General features: G+C 37.6%; 1 protein-coding gene across 1 annotated transcript in view; it reads left to right on the top strand.

The window, feature by feature from the left end:
* The window catches only part of focad (focadhesin), a 63588-nt gene that overhangs the window by 4518 nt on the left and 31430 nt on the right, over nt 1-27640 (top strand). The window contains exons 2-11 of the mRNA XM_079867748.1: nt 223-307; nt 529-603; nt 3353-3507; nt 8906-9004; nt 11880-11981; nt 14025-14250; nt 15911-16117; nt 16479-16566; nt 17850-18040; nt 18123-18383. Coding sequence (XP_079723874.1) covers nt 251-307; nt 529-603; nt 3353-3507; nt 8906-9004; nt 11880-11981; nt 14025-14250; nt 15911-16117; nt 16479-16566; nt 17850-18040; nt 18123-18383 — 1461 coding nt within the window. The 5' untranslated portion in view covers nt 223-250. The remainder of the gene's footprint in view (nt 1-222; nt 308-528; nt 604-3352; nt 3508-8905; nt 9005-11879; nt 11982-14024; nt 14251-15910; nt 16118-16478; nt 16567-17849; nt 18041-18122; nt 18384-27640) is intronic.

The following is a 27640-nucleotide window of genomic DNA, read 5'->3' as shown; positions in this document are numbered from 1 at the left end:
ACTCTTTCAACACCTCCTCTCCATCCACCTGCCATCTAGAGACAATTGTTCCACTATCCAATCAAATCCCATTAGATGAAATAAAGTGCTATATTTTTATTTATTTTTTGGGTCATTGAATGTCCTGTTTCACTCAAAAATATGTAAATTTTGCAAGTATAATTGGCTGTGAATGCCTTTATGGTGACTAAATTACATTTTCCATATGATGTTTGCTTTTAGTATGGGGCGTCATTCATGATTTCTGGAGATGACTGAAACTTTGAAGACAAGGTTTGAGTTCCCCAGCTCCCTCATTCAAGCTCAGGTAAAGCACTCAGAAATGATGATTTAAACAGATAATTTAAGGAATTAGAGGTAAAACAAGGTTCACCTTCCACAGTAATTTCATTGAAATGCTAATCTGTCCCGCCAAACGTGTCTGGCTTGTAGAAATCCATTTCTGTGAATGTTTAATTTAGATGAAATCTAGTTTGCTGAAGGCATGTGAAGAACCAGATTTGTTGCCTTTTGACTTTTTAATTCTAGGCTGTGCGGACGCTGGTCACTGCAGTGTTGAAAGAGAAAGGCCAAAATGAAAGGATTTGTCAGACTACCACCAAAGTAAGTCGTCACAAGCATTCTGCATGGGGGTCATATCACATCACGCTTTGGACACATTGTTTGTGTTAAACAGCCTGTTTTTTCCTTTAAGACTTCTATGTCAATGAATGCCCCCTCTACATACGTGTAAGAGTGCTTTGCCCAGTCACTCAATAACAGTCGGTTGTTTGTGTATGTAGGTGCTTCTTAAAGGGATAGTTCACCCAAAAATTTGTTTCTTTGTTATGCTGAACACAAAAGAAGATATTTTAAAGAATGTTGGTAACCAAACAGTTGAAGGTAGCCATTGACTTCCATAGGTTTTTTTTTCCTACTATAGAAGTCAACGGGGTCCATCAACTGTTTGATTGCCAACATTCTTTAAAATATCTTCTTTTGTGTTCAGCAGAACAAAGAAACATGAGGGTGAGTAAATGAACTATCCCTTTAAGGAAAGTGCTTTCAGACTGGCTGCCAAAGAGCAATGACATCATGTCCAATGATCTAAACCATATCACATTCATTTAATAATCAACAGTCAAATAAATACTACACTGCACATGCATTTAAATTGCACATAAGGCAGTTTTATATCATCTTTTTCTAAAAACATTTAAACAGTGGCTGTAATAACTTATTTTCATGGCAGTTTTATTCAAACACATACATTAAATAATGAAGACAATAGGTAAGGTAAAATTATAATGAATATGTAATATAGTGCACATATTTAGCAAAATGCTCCTCCAGTTATTGTTTTCTAGCGAACTAACGAGCTGTATGGACATTGATTGTCTTTCCTGAGGTAAATGTAACATTACGTGACATTGTTTACATGCTGTTTTATTGACATCTTTACAGGGTTAAATTTTCTAATTTTTTTTTCAAATTACATGAGGCATGATACATTTCATTTTCTTTAAACATACCTTTTTAATCATTCATTTTTAGGTTGTGCTATAGTTGTAAAGAGAAAGAGAGGATGGTTTCATGCAGAGGCCGCAACAGCGGTCTGACATTTATTGTTTGAATTTCATTATAAAATTGACAAAATGTCGGTGCATCACTAATTTATTCATGACATTGAAGCCCAGAAGCTGAATGCTAAATAGCTGTGGTTGACATGTAAAGGTGGGCTGTGATGCGCTGGATCTTGGATATCTGAAATACAAGGACTTTTCTGTTGTTGTTGTTTTTTACAGATTTAATAAATAAAATCTAATGGAGTACAGAAAAAGTTTTGAGTTTGGAAAATTATAGTATGTTTACACAGATATCAGTCAATAATAGGTATCGGCTGATTAAAAAGTAATTACAGCCGATGGTCAGGGCTGATTATATCCTTCCTTTCAATCAAAAGTGGGCGAAAAAAACATGTCAAACTGTGTGTGAAGAAAATGTCTCTTGTTGTGAATTTAGGGCTATTCATGTTAACAAAACAATAAAACTAGGGCTGTGAAAAGATTAATCGCGATTAATCACATCCAAAATAAAAGTTTGTGTTTACATAATATATGTGTGTGTACTGTGTATAATTATTTTGTATGTATAAATACACATACTTGCATGTATATATTTAAGAAAAATGTGTTATTTATATTTAAAATATTTATATTTATATATAATATAAATTATATATAAATATATAAAGTATATACATGCAAATATTTCTTAAATAAATACATGCATGTGTGTGTATTTGTATATACAAAATAATTATACACAGTACACACACATATATGTAAACACAAACTTTTATTTTGGATGCAATTAATCGCGATTAATCTTTACACAGCCCTAAATAAAACCGTTTAAAAAAAATAGTGATGTTAAAGTTACAATTATTTGTAGTGCGCCGCCCATCCAGTAATCACAAAAAGCTTTGTTACTTCTGATAAGAAACAATGTCTCGGCTTTCAAATGCAGTCCATTTTATCACAAAATTCAAGCAATAAATGGCGTTTTGACACTTTGAAATGTGACGTGACGGATCGCTGTAGAACCTTACTTTAAGCACTGTACGCAGATCCGCGCAAGTCTTTTCTTCCATTTTAATATAAGTTATAGCATGAAAAAACATGCATGAACATCAGAAGGTATGTGGAAAGATACAGAACAACTTACCGAAATAATGTCTCATGTAATCACTCAATCAGTGTTTCAACCGCAGAAAGACGTCAATAAAACAGCTTGTGCACAATATGTCAACTTAACAATGCATTTACATTTGGAAAGTTTTCCAATGTTCACAGTTCATTAGTTAGCTATAAAACACTAGAGAGGAGATTATTTACTATTAATTATATATGTATGTTTGAATAAATGTATCATGAAGATAAGAACTACCTTGTGTTCAACTGAGTTGTATACAAACAATTTCAGTTTTTATTTGAGTGTAATTAATATATCAGAAAATAAATAGCATTTGAATAAAATAGTTTGGGCTCTGTTGTTAATTTTAATCTCTAATATTATAGTTATGTACCAAATGAGAGGGTTCCCTATAGCATTAGTTGGGAGAGATTTTTGTTTCATTAAGAAAATCAAACAATCGGTAACGGCAGAAATCGTTCTTAATAATCGTTATCGGCGGAGAAATTTCGTTTTAGTGCATCTCTATTACATAGGAAATTTGTCCCTATTTAAAGGAAATATGTGCCTTCTAGTTTTTCCGGACAGTTAATGATACACAGCATCACTTACGTTGTCTCTTATATTTTGTGCTGGGGTGTAATGGTTTGCATGTTGAGCTTGTGTTGTACATCACCAGGGGCCAGCGCTGGAGTCTCTGTGGGAGCAGTGCAGCAGTGATAGTACTGTCGTCCGCTCGGCCTGCTGTGACGCTCTGGTGCTTCTCGTGGAACAGGGACATGCAGATCTGCCGTATGTGCTCAACACCACCCTTAACCTCCTGCCCTCGGCACGGTATGCTTCTGTTCACTGCTGTGACATGTGCATATGGCTCTCACCAGCTAATTCAGATTATCATCCCATTTCATCCACAATTTAAAAAAGCTCTGACTCGATGCAGTTTCTTCTGCCCTGTTTTCTGGTATTAAGAAGTGTTTTCGACAATCTGATCACAAGTGGACGACGCTAAATACAGATGTAAACAGGGTCTAAAACATTTTGAGCTTGTTCACTTTCAACCACTTCCAGAGGTAGTCGAAAACGCATTTGCTTTCGTAGTGTAAACGCTCCTGTGGTCGAATGTGTTCAAACAGCCACAAAAGACCGTCTACTCTCCGCTTACTGAACTAATGTGTAAACATGGGTAGAGCTCTAGCCAGGCGGGATTTAAACTTTGTTGGCTGAAGACCCAAGTTTGGTTTGAAGATGAAAAACGTACATCATTCCTGATTTCTAACACACACATCGCTCAGCGTGGTCTTGTAAGCGAAAGCTGCTGCTCTCCGTATGTTTTTCCGTCGCCTCCGGTCGTGTTCATCTATAAATTACGTGAGCCTATTTCATCCTTTCGATCAAAAGAGCTTAAAAAGCCTGTACATTTACCCGCCCATAGACCCTCCTGACGAAGAAATCAGGACAGAAGTGTTTGAAAGTGGACAAAAGACGGATTAAAACACCAGGTGTAAACGGGAATGTTTCTCCCTCGTCTACTTGTGATCTGATCGTCCAAAACGCATCTTAATATCCAGGTGTAAACAGGGCCTTTGACACATTTTTAAGCCCATATTATAGTGTCAAAAGTGGCTCCAGATGCATTTTTAAATGATACCACCCTTCCCACCCTGTCAAGCACTGAGGGAATCTTATCAGACTCCTCAGGCACTGGTCTCACCCTTCTCTCAACTCTGGATTTAGTCTTTGAAAGAGTTTTTTCGATGTTAAAATACTCCCTCTTCTCCCAGTTCAGTAAGCAAAGACAACTATATGTTGTATTATGCATTTATTTCCCAGAAGAGTTTTGACTTTGTTGCTTTGCACACTTGAACAGTACATTTATAGGTTAGGGAACTGTATTTAAAGCTATCATTTGTGTAAAACAAACTAGCAAATACGGAAACGGCAATCTTTTATTAATTTAACTAGAAGAGCAGAGGCATAAAAATAATAGTTATCATGCTGGGAAGTTGGCATATTTTTGCCAGTTTTACTGTTTTAAAGTGTTTATGCATTCAAGCTCTTGAAAATTCTCTAATTTGGCTATCATTAACACGGTGTTTCCAACATCACACTGACAACTATGTACTTAAAGTCCTAAAAGTGCTTAATGGTAGGTGTTTATTGTGTTGATCACATGGAGGTTGGTTAACTGTTGACTCCATTGGTTTTGTAGATGATGCAAATTACCACAGAATAGGATTTGAAAAAAATAACCATTGTGTTCTCATGTATTTTGAAATGAGAAAATAAGCTATTTTCATACAGAAGTTTGGGGGCGGTATGATTTTTTAAATGTTTTTGGAAGAAGTTTTTTTATACTCACCAAGGCTGCATTTATTTGATCAAAAACACAGTAAACAGTAATATGTGACCCTGAACCACAAAACCAGTCACATGGGTTCTTTTTTTTTAAATTGAGATTTATACATAATCTGAAAGCTGAATAAATAAACTTTCCATTGATGTATAGTTTGTTAGGATAGGACGATATTTGGCAGAGATACAACTATTTGAAAATCTGGAATCTGAGGGTGCAAAAAAATGTAAACATTGAGAAAATTGCCTTTAAAGTTGTCCATTTATGTTCACGATTGTGCTGCATTCACTCACAAAAATAAATGTTTCATATATTTACAGGAGGAAATTTACTAAATATCTTCATGGAACATGATCTTTACTTAATATCCTAATGATTTTTGACATAAAAGAAAAATCGATAATTTTGACCCATACAATGTATTGTTGGTTATTGCCACAAATATACCCGTGTGACTTGTGACTGGTTTTGTGATCCAGAGTCACATATTATGAAATATTATGTCAATTTCTATTTGAATATATATTAATGTAATTATTTTAAATATTAAAGGGATAGTTCACCCAAAAAATTGCTGTTAATTTACTTACCCTCCTCAGGCCATCCAAGATGTAGGCGACTTTTTTTCCCCAGGAGAACAGTAAAGAAGATTTTTAGGTGAAACCTCAGTGATTGATATAGTAGAAGTCAATGGCTACCGTCACTTTGAGAGTCAAAAAAACATATGCAGACAAAACAAAATGAATACCTGTGGCTCCTGACGATACTAAGAAGCCAAATGATTTGTCTGTGCAAGAAACTGAACATTATTTACAACAATTGTACCTCTAATCCACAACATTGGCAAACGGTCCTGAGCTCGTTCTGCATGGGTCTAAAGCTGTTTAAAACTACCAGTCATCACAATTGCTGGTGATTTCGATGAAACAATGTTTCGCTTCCAGTTTATATATGTGGCAAGCTAAAGTCTACGTGCTAAAATCTGGGGCTCAGCAATGAAGAAAAGCTGGGATCTTCAGTCAGGCAGGGGTGTACTGGGCCACTTTCGGCAGCTGCCTCATCCATTTCTTCGAGTTGTGGCATTGCAATGTTTCTTTCATGACAACAGAGGCTCTCTACTTCTCTTGTCATCTCATGACACAAGAACACCACCACAATTTCTGTCTACCTAAGGCTTGATGATGTGCCGCTGCTTCCTCAATCTCTCTCAGTTCTTAGTAGTTCTTTTAATAGTTCTCAGTATTCTGGTTCAAACAAGTATGGCTGTGCATGTGACCGCCCGTGCCTATTGATTCCCGACCCGCAAATGACGATCTAAATATTAATCCTCCCGTTATATCAAATATTAGTGGTTCACCCGTCGAGATATGCAGTGTTGAGAAAACACTTCTTAAAAGTGAAATGATTTCTGTAAATCCAGTAATCAAATGTTACATTTCATATTTGATACCTGCAAGTCTGTTTCAGGTAGTATTTATAATTTAGGACGAGGTTATATTCTCTGCAGAGTTTAAACGCTTAAATCTAAGTTAAATCTAACTTTTTGGAGTGCATTAGCGCATAAATGGCCACACAACTCCAAAATGGTTTTATTTGATCGCCTCTTTAAACCTCTACTATTGTCTTGTCATAAGCTATGTGCCATTCACCATGTAGAAAATAGTAAATGTGTGAACAAGTGACCGATTTCAGCCACAGCATCTATTTATACTGTAGGGGGCGGGGCGCTTGCGGAGTGATGTCATCAAAATCATTGATATTGGCGGACGTGAGAAATTGAGTTTTTGAAAGCTTAAATCTTCAAAGTGCGAATTTTATCATTGTTTTGTAGCACAATAGCATAACAGTAAGTCTAACACATTCATACTAAAAGCCAAAAAACTTCACTTTTGATTTCATGGGCACTTCAAATCATGCTAAAATCAACTCTAAGCCTGAAGCACAAACAAACAAATGCTTTTATTGCTGCTATAATGTGGTTAGTGTATTGCGTTTTTAGAGGATTACCTCAATTATCTGCCCACATGTTTCCTTTTCTCTTTGAGTTGGACTCTTGGATGAAGATCAGCAGCAGACTGAGGAATATACATCTGCATATTCAGAAAAACATGCAGCCTGCTCCATCAGTCAGCTCATGTGTCTCCAACACACACACACACACACACACACACACACACACACACACACACACACACACACACACGGATGCTGCTGTCATCACCATCGCATGGAGCAGCTACCCACACAATGTACCCTTTCATCATACAGCCCTGAATTTTAAAGGAATAGTTCCCCCAAAAATAAACATTCTGTCATTATTTACCCACCCTCATGTCATTCCAGACCTGTATGCTGTTTTTTTTTTCAGTAGAGCGCAGATATTTTTGATATCGCTATGCCTTACTACCAGAGACTGTCAAGCTCCAGAAAGGACAAAAACACCATAAAGCAGCATAAAAATAGTCAATATGACTACACTATGATTCCAAGTCTTCTGAAGCCACGTCTGTACGTCTTATGGACTACTTTTATGCTGCTTTTTTTGGTGCTTTTTGAAGTTTGCCAGCCATTAATCACTATGAACTGCTGCTGTTGTGTAAAGATTAAAATATCTACTTTTGTGTTCCACGGAAAAATAATAATAACATGAAGGTGAGTAAATAATGACAGAATTTTGATTTTTGGGGAACTTTTTCTTTAAAGTTATATTTAGTTATTTAGGTTTTATTAACTTTTATTTATTTACTTATGTACTTTATATCTAAAACTTGTTGATTGATTATTAATTTATTTAGGTATGGAAACATTCTTTGTGCTTTTAAAGCCATGTTTATGGTGTATGAAATTGGGTATCAATACAACCAAAGGGGCCAGCTAAGGGCTTCTTGTGTCAATAACCTCAGCATTTTCCTGAATAATTTTTTTACTGATTTAGGAGAGTATACAAAAGACATGAAATATTCAAAAACATTTGTGAGTTGGACTCAAACTTGCATTGCCTGTGTGAGTACTGGCAGCTTTGACAACAACATTTTGTAGACTTTGTTTGGAGCTTATGAAGCACTATTGTAGTAAGTAGCATATTTATTTCCAGCAAGATCTCAGCTTGCATGCACATTGTCCCATAAAATCCAGCAATAAGCAGATATTTGGTACATATGCGGCTGAAAACTGGAGCATGTTACGGCTTTGCTATGCGCAGTGCGTACCAGGCTCACGAAAGAGCCTAGATGAAAGCCAGTAAGATGAATTTCCTTTCACTGTGGAGTTATGTTTTCCCCTTCTGGTAAAATATACAGTAATCAAACCCATAGGAACTGAGAAACGTACAGTCAGACTTGAGAGAGTCGAGAAGGAGGGATGAAAGAAAACACGGCACATGTTGTCACGCAGAGGTGATTTATAATGTATGAGAAACACTCCCCCTGTATTCTCGTTAAGGAATGGGAGCTTTGTATCTTGCATCCCAATATGTCATTGGCTACATTCGGAATAGCGTCCTACCATAGTATGTATACTGTGCAAAGTATGAATTAAAGACCCAAATGACCTCTTACATTGGTTAAAACGTGCAACATACAACCAGAACACATTGTATGCCACAAAGTAATGCTCTTGACTTGACCTTCTGTTTCCAGTCTGATAAGAAAACTGGAAGTAATATCAAAGAGTATTTGATATTCGTTATTTGTTCAGATTGCCAGGATCTAAGATTTTTATGCAATATTGGGAATTGCCCTCAAGCAAAAACAATGTTGCATACTACTGTTTGGATCATATAATGTCAAATGATATGTGCTCCACTGATGGATTATGGGTCCATGGTTTTTCTTGGGTAGTATCTGCTGATGCTAACTGTTTTGTTTCTTGCCTGGGCAGGAATGTTCAAGGGCTGATCAAAGTGGTCGGGAGGCTGCTGCAGATCCAGGCAAGTCAGCGGGATAGCGGAGCAAGCTTCACCTGTCCATATTCAATTAGGTGAGTGCCCTTTCCAAGAGCAACAGCTGCTGCCACTTGCTCTAAACACTCTTGTTTTTTTTAAAACACTCTCTTGCCCAGAAGATTTTAAACATACAAAAGTATGTAACGAGAATGGGCAACAGAATTTAAAGGTGCAGTAAGCGATTTCTGAGAAACACTGTTGATATTTGAAATCAGACCAAACAAACACACCCCTCCCTTCACTGCTCCGCCCCCAACACGCAATGCACGGGTAGATGTCTCTTTATTATCTAAAGCAAGGCAAAATAATGCTTTGTGAAAAAAAGAGAAGATGATGAACGAATGACAAGGAAGAACAAAAAGTTAATATACAGTAAATACAAGCAAGAGTTCGTTATTAGTCGCAAGACAAACAATGACACTCAAACTATCCTGTTACTATAGCTAACATTACAACAACAGCATATCTTGATTCTGTGAAACAAAGCAAACGCAATGTTACTCATGTAGCCCTTCCCGCTCAGGTCTCTCCAGCGTTGGAAAGCATGCATTGCTTCTAATATTAATATATTAATATTAATATTTCTAATATTAACGCGGGTCCTAAAGCTCTTGCCTGATCATAACCCTTCTTTTCCCAGTGATATTCCTCTGAGCTTTTCTCTTTTGTAATGTCTCTCAGCCATCTCTCTTTCTACAGTCTTTTTTCAAATCTCCCTCTTGCTCACTCTCTCTACTACTCTACTCTACTCTCTCTCGCTACTTCTTTAAATAAATATAAAGACCTCTTGGGTTGAACTGCCGTTCAAAATTTTGGGTTAGATCTTCAGTGTCACGTGATCCTACCTAATGCTCTGGAAAGATGATGTAAAATTAGAACAGCCTTCTGTCTGTTTCGTCTTGACTCTTTTTCTCTCGCTTTCATCACTTTTGCTTTTAATCTCATGCAAATACTCATTTGCTAAACTGAACAGCTTTCAGTCTCTCTCTCCGATGCCCCAACACCGATTCAAAATGCTGAATCATGAATCACTTATTTAAGTGAATTAAGCCTGGACTACATGACCCCTTATGATAAGTTACTTTATAATGAATCAAATGATCTCTCCTCCTCTGTCGAGTTCCTCCCTGGTGAGAAGATGAATGGGTCGATGGCTCTGTGCTGGCCTGGGATTGGTGCTTGGCCTTTAGCACGGGTTGGCACAGAGGGAGGGCTCGAGGATTAATGAAAGATGCCCACTGGTGCTCATTGTGTCCGTCTGCTCGATGGATCCTCTGCAATCTGCTCTGGGGTCACAAAGCCACTTACTGTAGATATCCAACAGAAGCAGACAGGGTTAGGGTGGGGTTGTGTTGGGATTATAGATGAAAAAATCAACTCTTTCCACAGAAAAAAAGACATAGATTAAAAAGTCAAACTCTGTATCTTTTTAATTTGTCTGTGTTTCTTAACTGCATACTGACAAAAACTATGCTGTTTTGGAATATAAACTTCTCTTAGGCTCACTGAGGCTGTGTTTATTTGATCATAAGTAAAAAATAAAATAAATTTTTCGTCATCATTACTCCAGTCTTCAGTGCCACATGATCCTTCAGAAATTATTCGAATATGCTGATTTGCTGCTAAATAAACATTTCTAAGTATTATCAATGTTGAAAACCGTTGTGCTGAGTAACTGTTTTTTCAGGATTCTTTGATCTATAAAAGTTTTGATTAATAAAAGCATTTATTTAAAATAGAAATATTTTGAAACATTATACATGTCTTTACTCTCACTTTATTTATTATGAATTTATTGAAGTCTTGCCTTGCTGAATAAAAGTAGTCATTTATTTTTATTTATTTTATTAAAACCTAATGTAATCTGCTAATTCAGTAAATGCTGACAGATTCAGTGAATAACTTGTTAGACTGATTCAAACTAATTCAAAACTCTTTTTTTTAGACTTAAAAATAACAGCCATTTGATCTTAAATCAAAATACACTGACGGGTCAAATGTGTGTTGTTTTATATTTAAAAAAAAAAAATCACACATCCAGCAATAGCACAATAGGAATATGTTATCTTTTCTTTATTATTTTTCTGCTATTATTTTCTTTGTATTTTTTTTTAAATATTATTTTAATCCAGCTCTTTCCATTCAGAGTGCAAATCACAACCCAAATAAAATAAAATGCATTTCATTCACTATGAGTGCTGTATGTTCAGTCCAACTTCTGTAGGCTCAAACCTCTAAATTCTCCTGGTCCGCTAAAGTTTTAAAACGTCTCTTCTGGTTAAGAAGTCTCGCTCTAAACTTTCATTTCAAATGAGTGCAATGGAGGTCAATGTGTCAGCCAGCCTTTGTCTGGCAGTTAATGTTGTGGCTGTTTGCTGAAAACCGCCCCTGATGGATGAACCCTGATAATGTGATGGCCGCACCAGTTGGCCGGGGAACAACAAGAGATAGATGAGCAAATGTTTGAACTGTAGGCTGTCTGTGGAGGGAGTGGAGAGCTTTGGTGCAGCCCTAACATCTGTCTGGAGGTGACCCAGACCATAAATTCAAGTGCTGAGAGACTGTTTATTATGTGGAGGATCTTCAAGGTAACTTAATAAAATATGTTCCTGTCTGACCCAGTGCCAAAGGCACACACAAACAACATGATTAGGAAATTGGATGAGTTCATTAATCTTAGGATAAAAGAGCATGCGTGTTTGTTAATATAAGGGCCTTTATTTGTGTGTTAGCATTAAGGGACATTAATCATCAGCATAGCATAGACATCCAAGCAAGCACTGCAAAAGGTGGCCGATGCATTAAAGATAGAGGATGATTTGAAGATATTTTGTATGTAGTGCCTTATTAAAATACTGATGTTTAAATACTATATGCTAAATATATATTTAAATATGTGTTTGATCTTAGGAGCTTCCCTCATCCCTACATCACAGTGCTGGAAAACCGTCCTGACTGCTGGCCCGCTCTGCTCCAGGAAATTGATGACTTCCTTCAGCTGGCTACAGACAAGTATGAAATCCGTTAACAATGACAGATCTGGGGGATTTTTATAGAAAATTTTTATAACATCTTAAAGAGGTCATGACATGAGAAATAAAATTTTGATATTTTGAGGTCTTTGTACCATTAAAACATCCTTCAAGTTTCAGAGCATAAAATGTCCTCCTCATTGTAAAAAAGCATTTATGTAATCAAGCTCCAAAAATGGTTTGTTTTGATATTGCGGGGTCTGTGACGTCACATGGGCAAACACATTTGCATTAGGGCTGGTCCGAATACCATTTTTTGAGCTTCGAAGCTTCGATAGGAATTAACATCGAATATTCGAAGCTTCGGAGGGAGGGGGCTGAACATATTCTTCTCTCTAATAAAGGCAGGAATCTCTATGTGTCTGTCTGTTTGCATTTAGATTATTTATCTTGCATTTTGAACCGTTCATCCAATCGACTTCACGAGTGCAGTGTCACATTGAGTGCAGTGTCACATTTGGTGCAATATAGACACGCGAGAGACTTGACACGTTCAGAATTAATAAACTTTTAATACAGAACAGCGCGAGTGGGAAGCGCGCGCGCCTCACGCGCAGGGCTACGAGAACGGACACTGCACTAGTGATACAAAACACAGCCTAATATTTTTCTGAGTAACAAATAACTCTCAAATCAGAAATCAGCAGCACAGTAATTACTGACACAGTAAAGGGTAGGCTAATATATTGTTTCTATTCTATTTCCACAATGTCAAAGCAACGCAGCTTATAGCCTACAAGCTCAGGCATGCACTTCTGCCCATACAAACTCCGCTGTTCTGCGCTCTAAAATAAGAGTATTGTATTTCGCCCAAAAATGCTAAAAAAATAACCGTGTGAGAGCGTGTTTTAGGCTATATCATGTTATAGCCAGATATGACGACGCTTACAGCACGCGTCACCGCAGATCAGCATCTATTCATCAAGCCAACGTGCAAACTATCGCAAATCAAAGTGAAAGTGGGTCGCAGATTCTTTAACACACAATCAACTTCATTAAAAGTAAAGAACCGAAATGATCTTACCAGGGCTGTTGCCGCTCTCTTATTGCGGTCTTTGATTTAGAAATTTTAGCTGACGATCAGTAAAATGGAGCTTATCTGTTGCTAGTGACGTGCACTCCATTACATCTGCCTATAGCGCGGGATTTGAAGTTCGGATTCATATCCGTTTTGCAAAAACACATTTATGTGTTCATTGTTCATATTGATAAATCAGAGAGAGCTATCCGATCTGAGAAAACGCATGACAGCCCCATTCAAGCGCGAATGGGAACCGTTTCTAGGGGGATGCCAGGTGTGAAAAAAAAAACAAACATTTAAAACGAATATTCGAATGTCAAATTTGAAAATCGAATACCAACCCACCGAACGAATATTCGAATACTCGAATATTCTGGTACAGCCCTAATTTGCATATGACTGCCTCCTGAGCAAGACATCGATGAATAGTTATACATCATTGCACTGCACCACTGGCTTTAAGTCGCTTAACGGTTGACCTTCACTGAACGTCGTATTCAACTCTGTTCAAGTCTTTTTCTACTCTGAGGTGTGAACAACCAGTGTTTCATGACACTTTAAAAGCGTATCATATCAGACAGAGGGTCAGAATGATATATTGTTGTGTTGTGTATATATTTTTGTCTTTTTTTTTAATGCAAAAATCTTTAATAACATTATAAGTGAACCTTAAGGAGCATATTAAAATAATAAAAATCCATGTCGTGACCCCTTTAAAGGGTTAGTTCACCCAAAAATGAAAATCTGTCATTAATTACTCACCTTCATGTCGTTCCAAACACATACGTCTTTCGTTCATCTTCGTAACACAAATGAAGATGTTTTTGATTAAATCTGAGAGCTTTCTGTCCCTCCATTGACAGCTACACAACTACCACTTTGACGCTTCAAAAAATTCATAAAGAGATTGTAAAACCAATCCATATGATTTATTAGACATTTGTTAGACATTTGGAGACTTATTAACCCTTACAAGTGTACATATGGTGTGTTTTTCTTCAGAGATGAGCCAGTATATGTGGAAATGCTGGCACCTTTCCTTCGTTACCTGTACTGCGAGCCCCAGAGGTTGGCAGAAAACGCTCTGCTCAGACACAGCCTCCTCAGGGTCCTGCTCCAGCCACGAGGGGCTCCTGAGCCTGACAGCCTGCAGGAGAAGGGGGCGTCCGGCACTAGGGTGGTCCGTGAGCTGATTCGCAGCCTTTTTGACCTGCTTCCGTACATGCTGGTAAGCTGGAGGATGATTTCTGATGTGCTGAGCTGAAGTAGCTCCACGGCACTATGTGGCTTAGACCCATGAAATGTTTCGACAGAAGGTTTACATTACCCATCGTTGTGAATTTCACATGGTGCCTAGCTCTAATTTATGACTTAACAAAAAGCCTTAAAGATGTATTAAAGGGATGGTTCGGACTAAAATCAACCTAGGGTCCTTTGCACCATGACCTCGAAGCCAAACACCCCCCTCAGAAGCCTTTTTCCCCTGGTCGAACATTATTAAAGTTAGAGCTTATTTAGAGATATCAGCCGGATGGCTTAGTGCAGGCGCTAATGGATCCTAGGCTGTATCTCGTAAACTACCCCACTAATAATGCCCTGAATGGTACCAAACTTCTACAGTAGTACAAATAGGTTCTGTACTCATAAAACGACGCATTGGAAAGTTTGTAAGTACATCACGAGTTTATTTAAATAACACTTGCCTGATGGCTTATGCTACCGCTAACCTGGACGTCGAGGTCACTTCCGTGAATTGGGAAAAGCCCGTAAAAGTCTTGGCAGAAAGCGATGCATAAGGATGTAGTGTACTGTAGCCAATCAGCAGTAGGGGGCGTGTCCACTCATGATGGGGGAGGAGAGAGAGTGAGCAAGAGGGAGATTTAAAGAAATACTGTAGAAAGAAAGATGGCTGAGAGACATTACCAAAGAGGAAAAGGTCAGATGAATATAATTGGAAGAAGAAGGGTTACAATCAGGCAAGAGCTTTAGGACATGCGCAAACATTAGAAAAGCTTTCCAGCGCTGGAGAGATGTTAGAGAGCGGGAAGGCCTGAAAACGAATGCATAGGTTGCGTTGTTTCTACTCATACACGAGTAACATTGTTTTTTTGCTGTTGTATACTTTTACTATATACTTTTTTATATTCATCCATACTTGCACAAGCTGTCTATTGCGCCAGCTGTTTGTCATTGCAAAGCGTGTTCGTCATTTTGGGGGCGGAGCAATGTGTTTGTTTGGGTGTTGGTTGCAAATTCAACAGTGTTTCTCAGAAATTGCTTACTGCACCTTTAAGGGTGCCTACTTTTCAAAACTTTAATTTTTTTTGTTTTTGAAAGAAATTAATACTTTTATTCAGCAAGGATGCATTAAACGGATCAAAGTTTAGAGTAAAGACATTATAATATTATAACGTTAAACTTTTTATTCATCAAAGAATCCTGAAAAAAGTTTCCACAAAAATATTAACATCATCTTCAGCTGTAATAATAATAATAAAATAATAATAATAATATTAGAATTATTTCTAAAGGATCATGTGACACTGAAGGCTGGAATAATGGCTACCATCACAGGAATAAATGAAATTTTAAATATATTGAAATAGAAAACGTTTTTTAAAACTAATAATATTTCACAATATTAATGTTTTTGCTATAATTTTGATTCAAAAATGCAGCCTTGGTGATAAAAAATCTCCAAACTTTTGAACAGTAGTGTACGTTTTATTGAACATATTATTATTTTAATACTATTATTTTAATATATAATATTATTTTAATACTTAATATAATTAATAATGGGTGAACTAGCCCTTTAAACATGTTCACACTTAGTTTACACATTATTCCCGACATGCAATCCGTGTCTTGATCCTGTGCCCCATCAGGTGGACAGTGTAACAGCAGTGGTGGAGTTCAGCTCGTTCGCTGAATCTCTGACGGCGGCTCTGCTCACTGATCCAGGCTTCTGGAGGAAGGAACTGACCCAGCTGGCTCTTCAGCTCCTGTGTGCCTGTCAGCTCAGTGTTCATCTGAGGGGAGAGCTGATGTCTCTCCTTCACACACTCCACCAGATAATACCTGCACATGCACTGGTGAATACACACATTATATTTTCTGTCTTATTTTATATTGGTGGTGTAGTGTTGTACAAACTGGACTACTATTATGGAAGTATGAGAAATGGTAATCTCTCTTAAAATCTCTGCTGTCTAATTGCATTCATTTACAGATGCAGATTCAAAAATGCATTATTTTAAAAGAGAAAAAGGCAACATTATTATTATTTTTTGTTGTTGCTACAGTTGCTCTCTCAGTGTGATCTCAACAAATCTTCTCCTCTCATCTTTATAATGGTTTTGTTTGCACTAGCTCGAAGCGATTTGCATTCAGCTTTCCCTCAGTGGCTCCATCTGTGTCAAACCGTTTGTCTGATTGTGCCCTATCTAACTGTAGGAACTCCCACCTGAGCAAGTGATCATGGGAATCTCCCTGCTACTGCTAAGCGCCTCCACCTCTCAGCAAACTGCCCTCCTAGAGCTCGGTAAAGACCCTCTCGATATCTGAACGCATCATATTGACATGGCTAGCTTAATTTCCACAGAACATGCTAGTAACAGGTAGTTTTGCACAGATTGAAAGGGTTGTTTTGTTACTTTGTCTTACTGAGTTGTCATGCTGATTCCAACACATACAAACAAACCAATAAGAAGCTTTAGGCTCACTAAAAAGCTGTTATTTCAGAATAAATTCCATCAAAAAGTGGGAGTGATTTATTAGTGGTGGTTTTTAAGGCTCATACTTGGGGCTAGGGATTTAAAATGCCCCTAATATGCTATATTAAAGGTTCCTTTTTTTTTGGATGTGTCCTACATGCATCCAAGGTCAAAAAACACATTCATTTTCTTCATAATGCACATTGAAGCATCACCTCTTCTCTCACACTCACAGTGTCTGAAACGGTTCGTTCGAAGATTCATTCTCTCTAAACCATGAGCCTAATCTGCTCTGATTGGTCAGAAGGCCCAGTCTGTTGTGAAACGTCTACCGCTTACAGAATGTGTCTGAAATATCAGCTCCAGTGGCTTCCTGAACACTTCTACACACCGTGATACAAACTGGAACGATGGCGTTGGTTTTACCGTATCAATTTGAGCGAGAGTCCTCATCCTTTTGAAGTGCATTGCTTTTGCGTTGCAGAAAACAGCATTTCTCGACATGTCAAAAAATCCCGCAGAAAATGTAATTGAAAGAGACACCTAATTGTAGCAATGTTAAAGGCTCAGAGAGGAAGGAGACGTGAACCGGCAAAGGTTTAACATGAAACTTTAATCCAAAAATAAACAAACAACAAAACAAAAGTAAAGCGGCACCCTTTCGCGGATGACTGCCTCCCAAACATAAATAAAACACAATATAAAGTCTTGTCTTGCACTGTGACACTCCTCCTTTTATCCCTCCGGAGCTCCTCCGCTCATTAACACTTGCACCTCAGGCTCGCTCACTCGCTCCATTCCCACAACTCTCGGCCCCTGTAACGCTAATATCTATCTTCCAGAACATTATAGAGATTTGGGAATGGGCTCTTTTGACTTGGGCCTGTAAGCAAGACCCGAGCAATGCCTGAACATTCTTAGAACACCATAGCAACCACTTAGAACACCATAGCAACCTCTTGCCAGCCATCTACATCACCCTAGCTTGATGGCGGCAAGTTTTGCACAGGCAAGCACCACTCACATTCATTCACAAAATGTAAAAATCTTTTTCAAAATGAGTTATTGTATTCATTAGTTTTAACTATAACTTCTTTTGTCTCTTTGCTAGCTGTTAAGATTGTCCCACCTGAGGTGCCGCCTCCCTTTGGTGCATCTTTGCTGGTAATGCCCTTGTTACAGGTGCTGTCCTGCTCCAGCCTCATGGAAGCCCTGACAGACACGCAAACGCACTTGAAGAACCTTAAACTGGCCAATTCTCTGTTGCAAATGGTCCAAAGAGAACCCTCCAATCTGAAAGAGGTAGCACAAATTATTAAGCACCCATTTAGAAGAGAGTTTTCGAAGTATTGTGTGATACTGGACTTTGCGCTTGCCTCTACAGGACTCCACACAGCTGAGTTTGCCTCTCAGCACTTGGTACAGCGAGCTTCAAGTGTCCACCAGCGTCCTGAAGCGAATTTCCCTAGACTCCATGTCTTCTGTGGAATGGCTTTACTCCCTGCAGTCTTCTCTCCCTGTCTGTGAACACGTCCCAGATACCGTTTGTCTTCTGGTCTCCCATGTTATCGTCAGCAGTCACGGGGATCTCTGCAGGTTAGCGTTGGACACAGCTGCTGCCATCGCCGAGGCCGATCCCGCTAAGGTAAAGTCTGCATCTCAACGTTTAGTTTTGTGATTCTGCTGTATTGCAGTTCTGTATTATTAAGTAGTTAAATCTACTAGGTAACCAAAGAAGTTACCAAAAAGTTTAGGGGATCATATTCAATCACTCCTGTGTTCATGAGCAAAGCATTTAACCATTTTTTTCTGTCCCATGCAACTTAAAGTAGTGCCGGTCCTCCCTTTACGCAAAGTACGGAAGTTGTGTAGGGCCCCTAGAAGTCTTGGACCGGCACTGAGTTAAAGGGGTGGTATAATGCAATTTTCACAAGATGTAAAATAAGTCTTTGATGTCCCCAGAGTGTGTGTGTGAAGTTTTAGCTCAAAATACCCCACAGATATTTTTATATAGCATGTTAAAATTGTCAATTTTTGAGGGTGAGCAAAAACGCACCGTTTTGTGTCTGTTCCTTTAAATGCAAATGAGCTGCTGCTCCCGGCACAGAGGGCGGAGCTTCAACAACTTGTGTCCTTTTACCTCACACAGACATGCACTGAAAATTTCAAAAACGTTTAGCCTTTTATGTTCAAACCGGATTCAGACAATGATGGAGAGACTAAAGAAGTGACAACATGTAGAATGCAACAGGACGTTTCTGAATGGTTAGTTGATGAATTTATGTAGCTTATGTGTAGTCATTGATTAGCATATTCTGTCTTGATAATCTATAAATCATGTTCAGGGGGCGGGGTTTATGTAAATTTTAGGGTTGGTGATGTCACTAACCCGGGAGGAATGTCGTGTAGTCCCTACCAGCCGTTTGTTGTAGTCCTTAAAAAGCGATTTCTTTAAAAGCAAATATCTCCCTTTGCTTTGAACTTCGAGCATCGTAACTTTGCAGATGTTGTTTATGCTCAAACAGCAACATTACACACAAACTAAAATTAGAAAAGTGAAATCATAATCAACCACCCTTTTAATGGAATCTTTCACCCAAAAGTGAAAATTCTCACCCTGTTTGTTTCAAACTCCCTTATTTCTCTAGACAAATTTTGACGAATGTTCGTGCTGACATTGACATCAAATATGATCGTGCCAATAATTATGATGATAAAGGCTGAGAATCATTAAATGGATAAATTCTATTGTTTAATAGATTAAGTAAGGAATCATTTACGACGGGCAGTTCAATTGTTAGAAAAGAATGTGGCTGCAACGCAAAAGTGAGAATTATTTTATAATAATTCAACGGACCAGAGTAAATTATTCTGCTTGTACTGTGCTTACCACACCTCAAAACATTGTTCAGAATCAGATGTTGTATTTTAAGACATTTGTCAGGTTTTTGTCCTTAAAACAATCTTGTGTGTAGGACTAATTTCTTATGTATCTCATCTCAAACCTCCGTTGCCAATTCCCAAAACGTCATTTTAGAGCTAGTAACGGAGACTTGAGCCATTTCTAGCAGACTAATGCAGTTATTAGAGAGAGAGAGAGAGAGAGAGAGAGAGAGAGAGAGAGAGAGGTTAGGTGTGTGTGAATTATCTGTGAGTCTGTGCGTCTGTCAGTGTTTGGCAGCAGCGTCTCTACTAATAGCAAGACTTAAAGTTTATCTGCTTCAAGAACAGCGACGTTATTACCTCGCTAGTGAGAAATGTCATGTAGCTTTTAAGTTGCTAAACTATTGTACTGATAAAATCATCATAGCAGCGCTGACAACACGTTTCTTTGCGCGTGTGTGTGTTTGAGTGGAGAGAGAGCAGGAGAAAGAGAGTATGTGATTTCCATACATAATAAAGTGTAATTTTGAGGCAAAAACATTGACCAAGCAAATAAATGTAGTTAACAATAGGATAAAAACGACAAATTGTTTCATTGTCGTTGTGGGTTTTTGTTCTTTTGCTGTTGTAGGCTGTAAAGACCTTTAAAATAACTGAAATCATTTATGGGAAGTGATATGGACATGTAATGCGGTCAAGACCAGCCTGGAACTACTTTAGCCGTGCGTTTCCATGAACATAATTGCACACCTTAGAATGTTCGTTAACCAATCAGATTCAAGCATTCAACATGGTATAAATTAAAATAAAACACAAAAAATCTGAATCAACAGTTTTAAAATGAATTCACAGCATGGTAATATACATTATGAAAAGTTAATGTTCATTTTGAGATTTACAAAAATTTGATGGAGACATAAAATGAGATTTTTCAAAAACTATTGTGCATAACTGTTCATCTTTTTATAATGCAATTGATTGGCCTCCATTTGGCGTTTAGGACTATAAAGGATTTTCACAAAACATATAGAGGCTGTATAACAGTTCTCTAGCTGAAATGATGAAAACCACAGTCCTTTACACATTAAGAGCACCACATTGTTCCTTGAGTGACAGATTTTTTTTTTTTTTTTTTTTTTTTTTTTTTTTAAAGAACACAATTTGGAGAAAAAAAATCCACTCATAGTAAAGCTTTCATTTCTATCCATTATCCAGATGTCAGTGTTACTAGGCAACATGTTCAGCCTTAGAAACTGAAGCAGTAATTACTTTAGCTAAATGCTAAATGAAGGTGTATATCATGGTACAGTAGACCTGTACTCCACACTTACATTCATTACAGAACGCCTTAGGGCTCTCATGGACACAAATTCATTGAGACCAGAACGACTGGTAGTCAAGAGCATAGAAACCGTGTGACCTGAGGGAGGATGTGCAGCCCTGCAGGACTGTTGTAATCACACTAACAGGAAGATATTCCAGGCGGAATATGCATCATCTGTCACGGGCTAAATGCCCTTATTAGAGGCCTTGGCTTTATGCTGAGATTCGCTCTCTACTGCTTTCCGATTAGGGCTGGGGATTTATTGAATGCTCACAGTACAGTGATTCCGCTGGTGATGGAAATGATTGAGTTGATTTTATGGTATATGTGTTTTATTTGACCATTAGGTTTACTAGAATTAAACTAGTTTTACGGCCTTTCCCTGTCTCACAATATGCAAGTATGAGAGTGTTAAGACATGTTTTATATTATATCTTATTTAAATTTCAGTAACACAAACAGTGAGGGAAAATAATTTCAACGAATCAGTTCAAACTGGCCATTTCAATGAACTGATTCAATGATTCATTTGTGTCATCACTCAAAAATGTCCATTGAAATCCCAATGTGGCATTTCATATATCAAAATATTTTAGTTAAATAGAATATTGCCATTTATTGCTATATGGGTGCATATAAATGTAAAAAGTAATTCTTTCTTGTGTTCATTTAGTAAAAAGCAGTATGAAAAATATGCCTGTAATGAGAAAATTGAAAAGTCGCAGTGAAGTAGCTCACCAATACCAGCAGCTCCCCAAACAATGACACTCTTCCTCCATGCATTTATTATTATATTTCTCAGCAGATTTTTGAAGACATCACTCTGGAGCATCACCATGCAACTCGTGTTTTATTGTGATTCATCACTTCACACTGAGACAGTAATTGCATTTGCTTAAATTTAGCCACATTTCTGACCAATATTTTTTGGTTAAGACAATTAAAAGTTTGGCCATTTTGGTGTGTGTGTATATATTAGAGGTGGGCATAGATTAATTTTTTAAATCTAGATTAATCTAGATTAATTTTGAAATTAATCTAGATTAAAATGGCTCATTTGAATTCTGCCGAAGGCATTCAGAGTATGTGTGCTACCCAAATAATGACTATAAAAGTAAGTCTTTGAGAACGGGTTTCTCAAGCCAGGTAGCGCATTAGACCAGGTGCTCATCTCCTGTTTCCAAAATGCATCACAAACTGCTTGAGAAAGCTGTTCTACTCATAGACTGTAAAAGGTTACTACTGTACTGTTACCGTCCGTAGGCAACATTAGGTAGGCCTATGTTATTATCAACTACTATAGGCTATCAATTAGGGATGGGCGATATGGCCTAAAATCCATATTGTGATATACATTGCAGCCTCTTGCGATAACGATATTATAATAAAACCATTTCAGAACAGGTTACACAGACCCTGCTAAACAACTGCTAAATGTATTTTTTTTTTTTTTTTTTTGAAAGGGTGTATGTAGTTTTGAGAACATATATTGTGCAAAACTGTAAGTATACAACATAATTTTGCAGATAAATAAAATTTAAGTACACTAGCTGCAGAGACTTAAGTAGGTCTAATGTTTATTATGGCTTGGAGCTTATGAAACCCCAAATTTAAAATTAGAATATTGTCTAACTGATGTATTTTCAGTTAAAAAGAAACACAACAACGATTCTTAAAATCGGGCGCTTTTAATAAAAAGAGATTATGTGCTACACCACTCACTAAGATATATTGGGAATAATACGCGCGCGCTGGTATTCAGTGATATGTTTCGTTTTGAATTTGAGGTGGTAGAACGGACTAGTCGTGTGTTAACTTACCGAACTGTTCACCACACAGTACGTCGGACGGCTTAAATACAAACCAAGTCCAAATAATGGATGTTGCACGGATCTTTTACACCAGCTTTCACTTTCAGCCGTGTTTACTTAAGATGACGACGAATATGATGCGTTGAGCCGGGTGTTCCTCGCGGCCGCGGGTAGATTGCGTCATCATAGCTTGTGTAGCTTGAGCCAGCTCCCAACGCTCCCAACCCAACTTGGAGAATAGATTAACGGCGATATTTTTTTTATCGCGCGATAAGAGTCGCAGCGCGTTAACGCCGATAACGGCCCACCACTAGTATATATATATATATATATATATATATATATATATATATATGAATATATGAATAAGTAATGTATTTTATTTAACATATTCAAGGTATATTTTTCATACTGCTTATATGTATATATACACACACCATTGCCAGATTTACAGTACAGTTTTTTTTTGTTTTTTTTTGCATTAAAGTATGTATGCATTAAATTGTCAAACATTTAAACATGGCTGTAAAGACATTTATAATGTTACCAAAGAAAAATACTTTTTCAAATCAATGCTGTTCTTTTGATCTTTCAAAAAATCATTTTCAATCAATGAAAAAAAAGTAATTCATAAATCTTGAAAAAAGCATCCACAAAAATATTGAGCAGTACAACTGTTTCCAATATTGTTATTAATGAGAAATGTTTCCTGAGCATCAAATCAGCATATTCTAATGATTTCTGAAGGATCATGTGACACTGAAGACTGGAGTAATGATGATTAAAAAAAAATCAGCTTTTCATCACAGGAGTTAATTACATTTTAAAATAATCAAATGGGAAACTGTTATTTTAAATTGAAATAATATTTCATAGTTTTGCTGCCCCCCCAAATAAATGCATAAGAGACTTTTTTCAAAATATGGAAAAATCTTTCTTACCTCCTATAAATCATTTATTACTCTCCTACTCTCTCTTTGAGAGTCAATCTTTGTACAATTCTGTTTTCTCTTGTTTCCACTCTTTCTTCTCCACTCATTAAGCCTGTTAATTGGCTTGTTGTGGGGGTCAGAGGTTGTGCTGGTTTCAGAGGGCCATGTCTCTCCCCTGTCATCTTTCAGGGAGGGATGCTGAGGGGTTAATCTCCAATTAGAGGTTAGAACAACTGCCATGGTGTCCCTCCTCGAAGGGTTAAAAATCTTCTCAAGGGAGGGAAAGATCCGCTATTCCTGGTTAGTGGGGGTTTGTTTGGGAGTGACTTGTCTGGGGAATTGCTTTACAAATCCTAAAGATAAATTAGGATAGATGTATTACATGAGATGCCGTCTTTGCACATTTATTAACCGTCTTAGAAACACTTTCCTTGAATCCCGTATGCAATGCTTTGATCCAATTGGCCACACTAACGAAGCAGTTCTGTCTGGCAACAAGAGAAATACTGCATGATCAAACCTTATTAAGGCTATTAAGGCTAAGCACTATTGAGCGTGTATTGCACATCTCCAGTTGAGCATTGCAGCTGGGAGGAATATCAATAAGCCCTTGCTTTTACATCATGTGTTAAAAGCATGGAGACTTGTGTATTGTTGTCATTTAGAATCAGTAAGGTTTGTAGTTCTGTATAATGTAGTTAATGTTGTTTCGTTAGTGAATAATTTCTTCGTTTATGATTAGTGTTCTTGTGCCCTGTTCATTTTAAGCTCTCTTCTGAAGCGACTTTATATTCTGTATACTTTTTAATAAATTGAGAACTATTGCGGCAAATAACGTTTATACAGTGATTGTCTTTATTTAGCCTAAACTTTTGAGGTTCATTTGTGATTTAATAATATTTTAATTTGCATATCTGAATTTTACTTGCAACCAGTGTAAATTTAGTATCCATGATATACTGATAGTTTTTATTTGTATTTTTTTGTATTTTTAGGTTTTATTTTTTATATTACAGTTTTCATTTCAATTTTAGTTTCTGAATCTTTTGTTTATTAGTTTTAGTTTTTTTAATGTATATATATCATTTTTTGTTTAATTAGTAGCTAAAATATTTTTTTATTTAATTTTATATCAGTCAATGTTTATTTTATTTCAAGTTTAATTTTAGTTAATGATAATAACCCTGCTTTCAACCACTTTACTGAAATTTTCAAGTTTACTCATTGTGAAGACCACTAGTCAACCTAATTTTTCAGAATCATTATATCTCACAATATTTTATTCCTTTGAGGGATTTATTTATTTATTACATTTTTTATAGTTTAGAATTTTGAGGACTTTACAGTTTATTGCTGACATTTATATCTTTTTAGAAAATGTTGACTGTTCAAATAGCTTTCGTATCGTAAAAGTAGATGTTAAAGTTACACTACGTATTTTTTGTTCAAAATTAATACAATTTAAATGAGACAATACATCATCAGTCCTTCTTCCAAAACGTGTGTGTCTTCCCCTGATTCACTATGGTAAGCCTATTATAAGTGTTTATATTTTAGACCTGTTGGGATGGTTTTCGTGGGAAATTGCGTACATGCGTCGCTCGCCCGTGCTTGTCTCGTCATATCCGTAAATAGAGAAAAGTTGCTGCGGCTACTTTGACGCAGGTATGGAGAGGTTAGTTTCACAACGAGTGAGAAAGATTGACATAGAGCAGCTAAATCTCAAATAGGGCTGCACGATATGAGGAAAAGCTGCGATGTGCGATAACATTGTTTAATATTGCGATGACGATATGACTTGCGATAAATATTCAAATGTGAATGTTAGCTATACTGTTACCATGTCTTAGTGCTTTAATAGGTTCTTTGCGTGTTAGCTCAAACGTTTATTACCAGCCTGGTTCAGATTACACGATTTTAGCGTGGTTTTGGCACGATCCGTTTGACGTAGGGTGTCGTGGGGATTCGTAAACGACAACGGGCGTCGGGACGCAAGATTCGATCGTTTCATCTCTTATGGGGGCGACAACCTAGGCTACGTCGCGTCTGCGATGCTTCACGAAAGAAAGACTAGCATGTTGAATTTTTTAACGGTCCTCCACGACAGGTTGAGTATGTGAGCGAGAGTGCGAGCAACAGTGAGTGTGTGTGTGTGCGCGCCAGTGAGTGAGTGAGTGTGTGTGTGTGTGTGTGTGTGTGTGTGTGTGTGTGTGTGTGTGTGCGCGAGTGAGTGAGCGAGTGTGTGTGTGTGTGTGTGAGCGAGTGAGTGAGTGAGCGCAAGTGAAGTGAGTGAGTGAGCAAGGGACAGTGAGTGAGTGTGTGTGTGTGTGTGCGTGCGAGTGAATGTGTGCGTGTGACGGCACGCGATGACTGGTCGGAAAGCAACGTGTAGTCTGACATGTTTCTTGTCCACGACACAACAAGATTTTAGGAGTCAAAATCGTGTAATCTGACACTGTGACTATCGTAACAGACACAAAAATCTTGTAATCTGAACCAGGCATTATTCATCGTGTCAGGCTGTCTGTTGCGATGTGTTCATCGCGCAAGTTCATATCGCGATGACGATGAAAATTCGATGTATCGTTCAGCCCTAATCTCAAATCAATGGGAATCACCCATTTTAGAAAAACTCAGAACAGAGAAGAGTCTGCTGGCAAAAAGAGCAACGCGACAGAGCTCGTAATAAAACAAGAACCAACATTGGCATGGCTTTTTAGAGATGGCAAGGACTGAGGGGTTTGAAATGTTGCAAAAGCATGTTTGGAGATGGTGTTTTAATTACTGAACAGGTTTAGAAAGGTATTTTATTGAACAGATAAACTGACATATGTATCTCTCTAACAGAGTTCATTGTAAAGCATTATCTATTGTGAAGGGTCGTTTCCTTATGGTTGTTGTAGTGCTGTGCTGGATTTTATTTTCAAGGAAGTACTGTGTCTATTAATGATTATAGTTACAGTAATGTCTTCAGCTAGTCAACTTGAGATCCTTTCCATCAAAACGAAGTCTAGTAGTGAATGTTTTATGAGCAGCAGGAAAACCATATTCATCCACAGTCACACAGAGACAAAGCACAACCAAAACAATGTTCTTCTGCAAAATGCATGCAGTTTTTTTTTTTTTTTAACCACTAAAAGTTTTATAGTGTACCCTTAAATGGTGTTTTGGAGTTATACAGTCAATACTAATTAGGTTTTCCCGTGTGCACACAGTGTCTTGAACTGACAGGCATTGTTCTGGGTCTTTTCTTGGGCTTGATCTGGCCCTCAAGGGTGTAGGTCTGGGAGGATGGGGTCTTAAGTCCAACTCTGATACAGATTCCTCCAATCATAATCATCATCAGTCGAGTCTCAAATAAAAGCTGTCTTTCAAAAGAAACCCTGGATCAGTTTAGGCACAGTTTTGTTGGTTACTCAGTTATGAATAACGTTGGCCTCATTTTCCGGCGGAGCACAAGACAGCGATATAAACCAGCAGTCACCGCAAAGCACTTCATTTGATGCCAAAAACATGAAATGCATTAGTAAAGCTGCTCTTGGGTACGCACTCAGATTTGAGGACATAATCCTCAATTCAGGTGGAGAACGTTTCCAGGTCCTTCACACGGTCCACAGGTTTTCACCAGTTTGTCACTGCTCACTGTAGCCCCTCAGTTTCTCCTGAAATCAAGCATACCTTTCATTTTTATTTTGCTTGAGCTGGGAAAACACTGGCCTTGGGCCAGTCTTAGTATTATAGAAGCTTCTCGAGTAGTGTTTATGCTACAGAAAACAGCTTGAGAAAAAAAAGAAAGCGAGAGAAACAGGGTGTTAGTCAGATGGTTGGAGGGGATTGCAGCAACTGTTGGAATGAACTTCAAAGCCCAGGGCTCTTTGGCGTTCTTCGCCCGCTGCATGAGATGGATAACTTGTGACAGTCTTGCTTGGTTTAAGTTGAATGAGATGGATGA

The sequence above is a fragment of the Squalius cephalus genome (assembly GCF_949319135.1).
Source record: "Squalius cephalus genome assembly, chromosome: 3".
NCBI lineage: Eukaryota > Metazoa > Chordata > Actinopteri > Cypriniformes > Leuciscidae > Squalius > Squalius cephalus.
This window is presented reverse-complemented; position numbering and strand designations above follow the sequence as displayed.